This window comes from Leuciscus leuciscus (genome assembly GCF_965113295.1).
Source record: "Leuciscus leuciscus genome assembly, chromosome: 18".
Lineage (NCBI taxonomy): Eukaryota > Metazoa > Chordata > Actinopteri > Cypriniformes > Leuciscidae > Leuciscus > Leuciscus leuciscus.
The window spans coordinates 21,914,390-21,927,443 of NC_138742.1; the positions used below are offsets into that span (position 1 = coordinate 21,914,390).

The 13,054-nt window shown below is 41.9% G+C and overlaps 1 protein-coding gene across 1 annotated transcript in view; it reads left to right on the plus strand.

Annotated features, from left to right (window-relative positions):
* Nucleotides 1–440: 440 nt before the first annotated feature.
* The window catches only part of xkr7b (XK, Kell blood group complex subunit-related family, member 7b), a 78,850-nt gene continuing 66,236 nt past the window's right edge, over nt 441–13,054 (plus strand). The window contains exon 1 of the mRNA XM_082144503.1: nt 441–933. Coding sequence (XP_082000629.1) covers nt 470–933 — 464 coding nt within the window. The 5' untranslated portion in view covers nt 441–469. The remainder of the gene's footprint in view (nt 934–13,054) is intronic.

A 13,054-nucleotide genomic window follows, 5' to 3' on the forward strand; every position in this document is an offset into this window, starting at 1 on the left:
CATTTTAGCGTTAAAGTGCAATTATTCACTAAGTTTAGGTAAAATATGGTTGGATCAAGCTGTCATTCATTTTCATTTCACTTATAATCTGCATTTTCACAGCTTTTGGTCGTTTATAATAAAAAAACGTTTCACAAGACGCTGCATATCTTTGTAGTCATTCCAACGAAATGTTTGTGAAACAAGGCTGATTGTATCCCAGCAATAACCAATTATTATATAATATCCCCGAGGTCTGTCCGTAGCCCCCCGCCCCCCCTCCTCTCCTCCCTCCTCTCCTCACCTCCCCTCCCCTCCTCTCCCCCTCCTCTCTCTCTCTCTCTCTCTCTCTCTCTGCTCTCGCTCTTTCTCTCCCTCTCTCCCAACTCTCCCATGAGCTTTCGCTCACACTCTCCAGCACACACACCACATCCCCCTCCCCTCTCATTGTACTTCGCTTTCCTTTGCCCACTCTCTTTCTACAACAAACATGGCCGCTAAATCGGATGGAGCAGCCGTGTGTGAGAGCGCTTCACGGTGTCTGCTTGGCCCTGAGCAGAGCGCGGCTCCTCTGCACCCTCACGCCGAGAAGCGCTTCTCGCTGCTGGACTGCTGCTGGGTGCTGTGCGCCCTCCTGGTCTTCTTCTCCGACGGAGCCACCGACCTGTGGCTGGCAGCGGACTACTACTTGAGGCGGGAGTATTGGTGGTTCGGGCTCACGTTAGTGTTTGTGGTGGTTCCCTCCGCGGTGGTTCAGGTGTTAAGTTTCAGGTGGTTCGTGTACGATTACTCGGAGATGAGCGCGTCCCCGACTGTGGACGGATGCGTTTTCAGCACCAAGGACAGCGACCGGCGGAGAACCGTGCCTGCGAACGGCACGAGGAAATGCTGCAGAGTGTGCATGTGGCTCTTCCAGTCCGTCATTCACATCTTGCAGATCGGACAGGTCTGGAGGTAAGATGCATTACATCTAATACCCAGAACTTCTCTTAGAGACCATAAGCGCAGCAGAGCAGTCAGTGCTCGTTTTCATCCATAGTGTCTGTTTTCTTGGAATGGATGTTACTCTTATTGTGGCTCTCATGCTTGGTGATGCTTTGGGAACAGATGGAAAGAGCTGCATCCTTGTCTGTCTACATCCCGACTCGCTCCTCTAGGCTGTGTGTCTTTGCCAGCATACTGTAGATGGTGTGCCAAGGTGGACGGAGCACCCGGTGCCATCTCTGGTGGCCCCATGGTCATGTCACCCTCAGGTTATGTTGAAATGGATGTTGTATTCGGCTTATGTTTGTCCTTTGGAGAAAACCATTAAGTAATAAGAGCAAATCAGTGGCCAATAAATGTGCATTCTGATTCTGAAGACATTTGCTATGTGCACTGGCACCCATTTGTGTCCAATAAATCCTAAAAACAGTGGTTCTGAAATCAAATTTGATGCAGTGACCCAAACGGATTCTATTTCATATTGTCTGTATTGTATTGTCTTTTACTTTGCATATTTTCGTGGATGAGTATGCAACCTGCTCTTGTCATTAAGTTAAATTTAAATTCCAAGAGACAATGTAATTTGACCGGACCCACAAACAGTTTTTTATTTTGTCAATTGCATTTTATTATTTGTGTTCCTATCCGGGTTCTATCAGAACAGTTGAACCTCTGCCCTATAAAAAGAGACAGTTTCTGCTTGTACTTTACCAAAGCGGCATGGTCAAATCTCAGTTCACAGATTTAGAAATCATTGAAAAGTCTGAGCCCTCTTCAGACAAAATGGGCATTGTGCAGCTCCACAGGTTCATTATTGGCAAAGTACAGGGAGTACAGACAACTTCCATGCCGGTTTTCTCCGGGAAGGATCATAACTCATTCTTGCATTGTCTATTTGCCTTCATCGCTGTGAGCATCATACGCTCTTCGAGGTGACACTGTCAAATGTAATGGGGAAACAGAATAGAAAGATGTTGTTTTCTTTCTGCTTTTATGGCTTTTGTGCTTCTTGAGGCCTGGAATGGGCATGCAGTGTGTTTGTGAGAGACTCCAGACGGGCACTTGAAGGACCGAGCAGATTTCTTTTGCCAATGACAATTGAGCTCTATAGGCACTGCTGAAAGCACCCTGAGGAAAGAATGCTTTTCCCTTGTCAGATGCTCCTTTCCTTTATTCCAGAGCAGGGACAGAGGAAGCGATTCACTCCCACATGTGTGTGAGTGTTTTACTGGTATTTAAGTTCTGAATTATTAACACAGGGCCGGGGAGGACTGTGTGTCTCAGTGATTATGTGGGAGAGGATATAGCATTTCCTGCCATCATTCTCCACAACAAATTCCTGTTACCTCTCTTTCCTTCTCTGTCTCTCTCTCTCTCTCTCTCCCTCTCTCTCTCTCTCTCTCTCTCTCTCTCTCTCTCTCTCTCTCTCTCTCTCTCTCTTTACCTCCCACTTGATTTCCCTAAATATGATTTATTATTGTGAACCGTCGTAAACAGAATGCTATGTGAGTGAATTTTTGCATGGGTTGACGTGTACAGTATGTCTGTGTGAAAGAGGGAATCTTTTCATTTTCTGTCTATCAGCCGTGACCAGATCCACAAGGAATCTGCACCTGAAGAAGTCCTCAGGAATCTCAGATTTCCCAGCATCAGTTCTGAACTTCTGCCTTTGTGTGCTTGTTTATTAAATATTTGTGATTTGCCTGTTTTAGGACAATATTTCTCAACTTATTTTATTATTTTGTACTGTACACCCATAGCCCCATCAGTAAGGCGATTATCTATTATTTTATAACCGCTTCTACCGAGATGTTGGTTTCTGTGTATACATATATATATATATATATGTGTGTGTGTGTGTGTGTGTGTGTGTGTGTGTGTGTGTGTGTGTGTGTGTGTGTGTGTGTGTGTGTGTGTGTGTCCACAAAGATGGCAGTATCCGAAATCCTTGTCCTTGTGGGGACATTGTTTGGTCCCCATGAGGAAAACAGCTTATAAATCATACTAAGTGATGTTTTTTGAAAATGTAAAAATGCAGAAAGTTGTCTGTGATGAGTAGGTTTAGGGGTGGGGTTAGTGTATGAGAATAGAATATACAGTTTGTACTGTATACAAATCATTATGTCTATGGGAAGTCCCTTAAAACATGAAAACACAACTTTTTTTTTATTTTTTATATGGAATCACCTTGGGTTCCCCTGTTGGGAATCACAGTTGTTTAGAGGTGATATGCAGGTCTGATTTGAGAATGTATGTGTGTTCGTTTACACAATATCATGTTACATTAGGACATCTGTGCAGTGCTTTATCTGTCTATTTGTTATTTGTGAGTGGATGTTTCAGTTGTCTCAGATGAAAGGCACATGACCTGAGCTCAAATTGATACATTCACAGAAACACCTCTATGGATATTTTTGAATATCAGTAGTCAAAAGTCCAACATCTAGCTCTACTCTAGCAGTCAAAAAGAGCAGATTAAAGACGCACAAAGCAACTGAGAACATTCAGCTATTGGAAATTCAGGAGCGATCAATGCACACCGCTCACATAAACCAGAACTGGAACAGCCTGAATCAGCTGCAGAGAGCTGGAACTAGATTTACAAAACAAGCCAAATCAACAGAGTCATCTTCAGTGATGTTGAGAAGAATGTGGTGTGATTGCACCTTAGTACAGTTGCTCACAATGATGGAGATCATATGCTCCTTTCATATTGGTCTTAGATCACTGAATTAATCATGGTGATTATTTGTATCTATCTATCTATCTATCTATCTATCTATCTATCTATCTAATATATATATATATATATATATATGTGTGTGTGTGTGTGTGTGTGTGTATACAGCAGGTTGTACAAGTGACAATTGCCAACACTGTAAACAGCAGTAAAATGTATAAAAAGAGCTGCATAACTGAATTATAAAAGCTAAAATGCATTTGAGATGTATTCACTTTCATTTTGTTTTAGTGTCATACGACAAAAAAAAAGAAAAAGAAAAAAAGAAAGATTTTTAACGTTGTACACCATCAAACACATACTCTATAAATGTATTTTCTACCTAGGCAAATAATAAGACTAGGGAGCAGGGAGGCTGGAGGCTGATATTTTAGGTTCCCCCTTGGTTGAAATCACAGGGGGCCCAGGGGCCCCTAGGATCTTCACTCCCCTTTCATCCCTCTAGCGACAGCCCTGCTGGAGAACTGTGACTGCACACTAATATTTCACAGTAAACAGACTGACAGTTTAAATTTGAAGTGCTTTGTATTTTAGACGTTTTAATGAACACACCAACAAATACAGTGAGAAATGTACATGTACAAGAAACTGACTGAAAGGAGACGAACTGTCTTTATATTCTACTGTATTACAAACATAACTAAAAATAATGATTTTTCTGATCGAAGTTAGTTAGTATTAGCTTTTTTATCTTATTTTCATTTTTGACATTGACGCTTACTGTATGCAAAACTAAATATATTATCGGGGTCTGTAATTGTTTTGTTTTCTCTTATTTGATCAAAAATACAGTAACAAAATTATTATTATGATATATTATTACAATTTAAAATAACTTTTCTATTTGAATATATTTTAAAATGTAATTTATTCCTGTGATGAAAAGCTGCAGTCTTCAGTGTCACATGATCCTTCAGAAATCATTCTAATATGATGATTTGCTGCTCAAGAAACATTTCTGATTATTATCAATGTTGAAAACAGTTCTTAATATTTATGTTGAAACCATGAAGCATTTTTGTAGGATTTTTTGATGAATAGAAAGACTAATCTTTGTAACATTATAAATATCTGTATACTGTAAGATTGATGGATTTTATCGTTCCCTTCAATATGGACTGATTCTGCATTGTACGGCATGGTTTGCAACGCTTTGTACAGCAAGTGAGTCACTAGACTCTTAGGCTACATCAAGTTTTCATTTTCTTAAAAAACACATTTTGCCAAGCATGAAGTAAAGACTTAGTTGGACCTGTTTTAACACCCTAGACACACACACACACACACACACACACTCAGATGCACTCAAGCACAGAGCAGCTGTTGTGATATGTGTGTTGCAGGTGTGTAAGGCAGTGGAGTGTATCCGCTGGGCCATTAAGGGAGTTGATGGGGATATTCTCACCGAGCTGAAGGCATTACACCGCAGCCGGAGTGCGTGAGGAGCATTTTAAAGCAGAAAACACCTCACCCATCTCCACTACACACCTCAAAGTGACATTTTCCCAGGGCCCGGAATGGAGAAAGTAATTCCTCATTAGATACGGCCGTCATTAAGAACAGGTTAGAGAATGGGGGGTTTGTCTTTTGTCTCCTCTCCCCTGCCATCCCTCTATCCACTTGTCAGTCTCTCCGTCTCATTCCCTTCCTAAAGATCCTGATGCTGTCTGTCTTGTCAGAGCTGACCCAGTTCTTCACAGCAGATGCTGGAAAAAATACTCACAATGGAGCGACAGATACACTGAGTGTGTGTGTGTGTGTTTGTGAGAGAGTGTTCACAGGTTTCCTAAAAACAGCAGCTGAATATAGATTACGCTGAGCGCCGTTTGTACTGTATGTGAATGCCTCTGTACACCCATCTGCTTGTCAGAGTGAGTTAAAAGCCCTATTCGGACGGGACTAGTTTAAAGGTAGTTTTCCGTGGTTTTTCAAGTATGGAGACGCTTGAAAAAGCATTCAGTTGCGTTCTAGACGCTGGGACAAGTCTGTGGCAAAACTCAAGTGTTTTCCACATACCATTCAGATCAGAAAGAAGATTGAAAGCATTTGTTAGAGGCACGAAACATCTTTTAGCATTAGGTAAGTGCCTATTACCAACACAATCCAATCTGAAGTTAATTAATACATGGTTCGACCGGACATAACTGTTTTATATATATAAATATAGGCTGTTTGCGCACGTGATATCAGGAAGCAACATAATACACATGATGGCAGGAGGGTGACGGCGATGTGCAAATCGAGTTACTCCTCCCACTTCTGCTAGTTTTACTGAGATATCTTATCCTGTGCGAATTGGCCATTAATATTACAGACGTCCTGTGGTAAAATCACATTACTCCATCTACCCTTGTAAAGTTAATCCCATCCGAATAGGGCTAAAGAGAGTTTTTGCCAGCAGATGTGTGGGAGAGCAGATTTAGGGACTGTACTTATGTCCAGGGATTTTACTTCAACTTCGGTGACGACAACAAACAGCACATTTACAATATTGATTTAAATACTGGGTGTTTCTAAGAGCTTGAGGGGACTTGCTCCCAGGACTTATGCTCCAACTTATTGCATTTGTTCTGTGGCAGTGTAACTGTGGCATTTGTTGTGGTCCTACTCACACTGCTCCGAGTGGGATTCGAACCAGCGTCACCGGGGTGGGAGGTGGACACGCTAAAAATGATGCTAAAGACAGCAGCCTCTACTGTCAGTTGCTAGTGTGAGTGAGGTTTAGGCCAGGGGAGTGAGGTTTACTCACACAGCTCTTTGATAGCTGGCATCCATTACAGCAGCATTAAAGCATAAAAGTTGTGATAGTCTTTTCTTCCCTATTGTGAAGTATATCTGAGTAAATCTGCTTCTTGAACTAGAATTTTTTTTAGGATGGGACTTGATTTTGTCCATTGAGAATTGGTTGGATCATTGTGGTTTGCTAGTGCTGTGATGTCATGTGAGTGACAGGTTGTCCTGCCATCGTCATCAGAGAAGAGAAGAGATGTTGCTGCAGGAGGGAGGATAAGTTATTTTGATTAAAGATTGTGTGGGCATATGCACTTTAAAAAAAAAAGAATGATGTGCACAGATAAATCATGTGTAGACTTCACAATGAATGGCTGAGTGAACAGGGTTTATATAGGCTGGGCTAAACAAGGTAATAAGAAACAGCTGTAGACAATGATGGATGATGAGACCGGGCAATGAGTTATGGGTAACGCAGTCCTTGATGGAATGACAGTAGTCTGGGGTGGAATACCCTTTGGTGGCTATCAAGGGCACTCCAGTTGGTGATCGAGACACTTTCACAATTAAGTTATAATAATTTGTCCCCTTGTTTTAGTTAAATCAAAACGAGGGAACAAATTAGTATACGTGGCCATGATTTAGTCAAACGAGGGAACTTATTATGACCGCCGCTAGCGTAGCTAGCCGGTCATATAGGGATTGTCAAAGTTTTTTTTTTTTTTTTTTTTTTTGTCACCTTACTGAATTTTTCGTCAACGATACCAGGGACACCGAAGCACCGGGGAACATGAAATTTGGTGGGCATGTAGCCCCACTAGACTTCTAAGGAAAAATTTCGTTTGGTCCCCGGGGGCCACTTCCCCCCCCGCGCTGGGGCCCCCGTAAATTTTTCGTCAACGATACCAGGGACACCGAAACACCGGGGAACATGACATTTGGTGGGCATGTAGCCCCACTAGACTTCTAAGGAAAAATTTCGTTTGGTCCCCGGGGGCCACTCCCCCCCCGCGCTGGGCCCCCCCAAACCCCAAAAAATGCAGTTTTTCCTAAATAACTACCTGAACCGTGGCACAGAGGATGAAGAAATTTTTATGGTATGTTGGTCTACTAGACTTTTACGGAAAAATTTCATTTGGTCCGCGGGGGCCACTTCCCCCCACGCGCTGGGGCCCCCGTAAATTTTTCGTCAACGATACCAGGGACACCGAAACACCGGGGAACATGACATTTGGTGGGCATGTAGCCCCACTAGACTTCTACGGAAAAATTTCGTTTGGTCCCCGGGGGCCACTCCCCCCCCGCGCTGGGCCCCCCCAAACCCCCAAAAATGCAGTTTTTCCTAAATAACTACCTGAACCGTGGCACCGAGGATGAAGAAATTTTTATGGTATGTTGGTCTACTAGACTTTTACGGAAAAATTTCGTTTGGTCCGCGGGGGCCACTTCCCCCCCCGCGCTGGGGCCCCCGTAAATTTTCCGTCAACGATACCAGGGACACCGAAACACCGGGGAACATGACATTTGGTGGGCATGTAGCCCCACTAGACTTCTAAGGAAAAATTTCGTTTGGTCCCCGGGGGCCACTCCCCCCCCGCGCTGGGCCCCCCCAAACCCCAAAAAATTCAGTTTTTCCTAAATAACTACCTGAACCGTGGCACAGAGGATGAAGAAATTTTTATGGTATGTTGGTCTACTAGACTTTTACGGAAAAATTTCGTTTGGTCCGCGGGGGCCACTTCCCCCCCCGCGCTGGGGCCCCCGTAAATTTTTCGTCAACGATACCAGGGACACCGAAACACCGGGGAACATGACATTTGGTGGGCATGTAGCCCCACTAGACTTCTACGGAAAAATTTCGTTTGGTCCCCGGGGGCCACTCCCCCCCCGCGCTGGGCCCCCCCAAACCCCAAAAAATGCAGTTTTTCCTAAATAACTACCTGAACCGTGGCACAGAGGATGAAGAAATTTTTATGGTATGTTGGTCTACTAGACTTTTACGGAAAAATTTCGTTTGGTCCCCGGGGGCCACTCCCCCCTCCCCGCGCTGGGGCCCCCGTAAATTTTTCGTCAACGATACCAGGGACACCGAAGCACCGGGGAACATGAAATTTGGTGGGCATGTAGCCCCACTACACTTCTACGTAAAAATTTCGTTTGGTCCCCGGGGGCCACTCCCCCCCCGCGCTGGGCCCCCCCAAACCCCCAAAAATGCAGTTTTTCCTAAATAACTACCTGAACCGTGGCACCGAGGATGAAGACATTTTTATGGTATGTTGGTCTACTAGACTTTTACGGAAAAATTTCGTTTGGTCCCCGGGGGCCACTTCCCTCCCCTGCGCTGGGGCCCCCGTAAATTTTTCGTCAACGATACCAGCGACACCGAAACACTGGGGAACATGAAATTTGGTGGGCATGTAGCCCCACTAGACTTCTACGGAAAAATTTTGTTTGGTCCCCGGGGATACCCCCACCCCCCCCCCCGCGCTGGGCCCCCCCAAACCCCAAAAAATTCAGTTTTTCCTAAATAACTACCTGAACCGTGGCACCGAGGATGAAGAAATTTTTATGGCACATCAACCTAGCCCATAATCACTCATTTGTGATTTGCGCCCCTCCCATAAAAAATGAAAATGCAATATTATTCTGCTTTAATCGCCCCTATCTTCAGTGGAGATGTTCAGAACTGCACCATATTTCATGTGTATGATTAACTTGACATCCTCTGGGGGTATCCTCTGCTAAGTTTTGTAGAATTTCATCCATGGGGGGGTATAAAATAAATTCATTTATGTGCACATTTAGTGACTGTACACTCATCGGCCTGTAGATGGTGCTGTTGAGCGAAGGGTTGCTGGTTTAGGATGATACTGTCACACACACACATGCAGGAATACAAACAAACGCAAGCATGCACACACACTGACATCCACACGCACAGACACACACCCATACACACACATACAAATCCACATGCACAGACACACACACACACAAACACACACGCGCACACATGTACGCACACATACATACACGCACAGACACACACACACAGACACACACATACACAAATACACACACATACACACACACACACACACACACACACACACACACACACACACACACACACACACACACACACACACACACACACACACACACAGACAGACATGCACATACTATTACTTTTTTTAGGTATATACATAAACACGCAATACAGCCAAATTACTCCACGTCATTTATTTTTGTGGAAAGCCAGTGCAGGCCTGAGCGGCGGTCATATTTTGTACCGCGATGCGGTACATCTAGTTATTATATTGTGCGCACAATTGACTTGAAACAAATGCATTTTTTTTATTACTTTTTTAAATAATAGAAAAATGATAAAATAATAATAAAAATGACCAAAGCACATAACAGAATTACTTAGTACTTTTACTAAGTACTGAGCCAATTCATATTAGTATCATTCATATTAATATTTATATTAATAAAAGCTATACAGATATATAATTGAAATAGCACTTATTCAGGATTCAAAATTCATTTTATTTGTAAGAATACCTTTATAAATACTGCTTAACCTTTTTTTTTAAATTGCCTATATAATAAATAAATACTACTACAAATAATAATAATAATAATAATAAATTAACTCGTGTATTTTTGCCATTTGGGTTTGCTTATTGATGGCTACACCACTTGGTGTTTTTAGAATCCTTAAATCCAAAAAATGCAAAAACACACGAAACTGACATGAATAAAAATGTATTTTTAAGAGCTTGGCACATGCACATTTTATTTTTTAGGTTCTTTTTCTTTTTTCAACAACCATGGACATGGTTATCAGTCATTGACCCAGCTTCTTTATGGATTAATTCTGGCAGGTCATCAGAGATCACAGGATGTGTTTTGTTTTATGAGTACACATGGGACGTGGGGGTCAACTCAGCTGCAGTGAAACTTTATGATGCGTTTGGTTTAAAAGGCAACTCATGAATGTTTGAGTGTATATGAGGGGTGACGGATTATTTACTGTCTCAATCTATCAATCAAACAGCAATCTGTGGCTGGCAGAAAATTACTTTTTTATCTAAAACAAATACGTTTATTAAAATTAGAATTTTAATGAAATCTCTCTTGATTGTCCTTGACTGATAAATAGGTTATATTTCAGATTTTAATATCCCCAGGTGGACGCGCATTGATTTACCTGTTTGCTATGATGGTGTCTATTTCCCCTGTGCAATTACACATGTCAATCGTATTACTGTGATCTGATTGGCTGAGACAGTTCTGGGCAGCTCCACCGTTTTGAACATCTGGATTGCCAATGACCGTGGGTTAATTATGTTTACTCACAGACACATTTTTATACACAACCAGAGAGCTCTTTTCAGGTTTTATAACGTGATATATTGTAACCTGTTTTATGATGTAGAAAGTGATAAAAAGTTTAATTTGTTCAAAAGATGGTGAAGAAATGATGCCTTGCTCTGTCAGCAGGTGTTGACAATTACAGTGTCCGAAAGAACCTTGAGACATGAGCAACTCTTATGTATTATAAATCAAGCGCTAGCTGTTCTCTGTGTAGAGATGTGGAGTTGTGAATTGTGCGGGCATTTTAATTTCTGTTCTGAGTGAAAGATTTCCCCATTACAGAACGAGTGTAATAATGTCACATCAGGAGAGGAAGAAAAGAGAGCCCCCTAGGTGCGTAACCTCTCTTTGACTCTGTTGCTTGCATATTCATGTATGATATGTATATTCGTGCTGATCAGGGCAGAAGTTTAATTGAGTCTGCCACTGATTCTGTCTTGTTTTTTTTGTTTTTTTGGACTGCTGAAAAGCCTGAGTTGAGAATAGACGTGACACTGGGGTTATCTGTGAGAGTCAGCTGTAAGGATATATGGAGTATAATGTGCAAATAAGGATGTTACAGACTTATGCAACCAGACTTTTCATTATCAGTATTAGAGTTTATTCTGGTCAAGAACTACGCTCCACAAAGAACCATTGTTTTCCAATGTAAACATGCACTAGATGGACGTTTTGACCATTGTGCCTTGTATTGCTGTTTTTGCTGCGTCTCACACCTGAACGCTACATTTTAGATGTCGTGACAAGTCAGATAAAGTTATTTTGATTTTTGACTTTGGATCAGTCACTGTGATTTTGCCAAGTAAGACATGTTCCTGGATCAACATATTTTGTTGATCCTGGAACAACATTCCTGTCCAAAATGTAGTCCTAACACTCCCTACACCTAAACCTAACCCTACCCATAGGTTATCCCTAAAATCAGAGGGAAATGATAGGTGAATAACACTGATGTAGAAGCACCTAACCCTGGCTGTGAGCCTAAACTTGACATTAACTGTACACTCTAAAAAATGCTGAGTTGTTTCAACCCAAATTTGGATCAAGTATGGATAAACCCAACCGTTGGGTTCATTTTTTGTAATAAAATGTGTCCATATTTGAACCAAATTTGGGTTGAAACAACCCAGCATTTTTAACTTGTCCCTCGAATCTGATTGGTTGATTGGAATGTTGTACTTGTTGAAATCAGGGGCACGTTCAAGCTCAAACCGGTGCGCAGCGTTTTGCTACGACATGTTTCCTGGAAACGGTGTGCAACGGGGTATATACGTTTTCTCTTGTTTGGTGGGTGTGTCAAAAATGTCAGCCCAATCAGCAGCAACATGTCTATAAACAACGCGATATTAAAGAGACAGTTCGCACAATGGGTCCAAGTAAAGTCGTTTACTTGGTTTACAAATGTGTCCGCTGCAGCTCGGTATACGCAACAATTGAAGATATTAGAAGACAATCAATATCAACAATGATCAGCAATAATATTAAGCCTAATATTCACAAAAAAAAAAAATAAGGTCATATAGATCATAACACAGTCTCGGAGGTAAGAAGTGGTTTATCCTTCACCTGAAATGTTTGTCTTTTCATCCTGAAATGCGAGGCATGTTGGATCACAATAATTAGGAACCACAGTTTTCACAAATCCCTTCACTTGATTGGGATGTTCTCTTTTATCCTGGACGGCAAGGGCAGTGACTGTAACATCAAGCGTATTTTATAGTATTAAACACGTATTTATACCGATTTCATCAGGCTCCGAAAATTATTCAAAAAGAATATAAGAATGGCCTTCTCAGCTGCCGTAGTTGCAACTCTTGCGTCATCAGAACAGTGTGTTGAACGCACCGTTTCCGTTTAAAAAACTTTTTTTCGGGGCTGAACACAGCCCAGGTTCACTGACATGGATCACAGCTCATCAGTGTCAAATTGGTCAAGAGTTGACCAATCGGAAGAGGCTGGGGCCGAGAGAGCATTGTAAGCGTGTTTAACTGTTGCTCTCCATTCTGAATGACATGTAAAGCATCCAACCACAGTTTGTTTCGATTTTCTGTGCTGTTTGGGGAGGCTAATTTGAAATATATTACACTACAATAATAGACTGTTGTGAAAAATAATAAACATATCAAACATTTATAATAATACTGCAGATGTCTCTGCTAAAAAAGAAAACACTGAAAAAATCATGAAAAATGTGTGAAGACTTTGTGTGGAGAGATCACATGATCCTTCAGAAATATT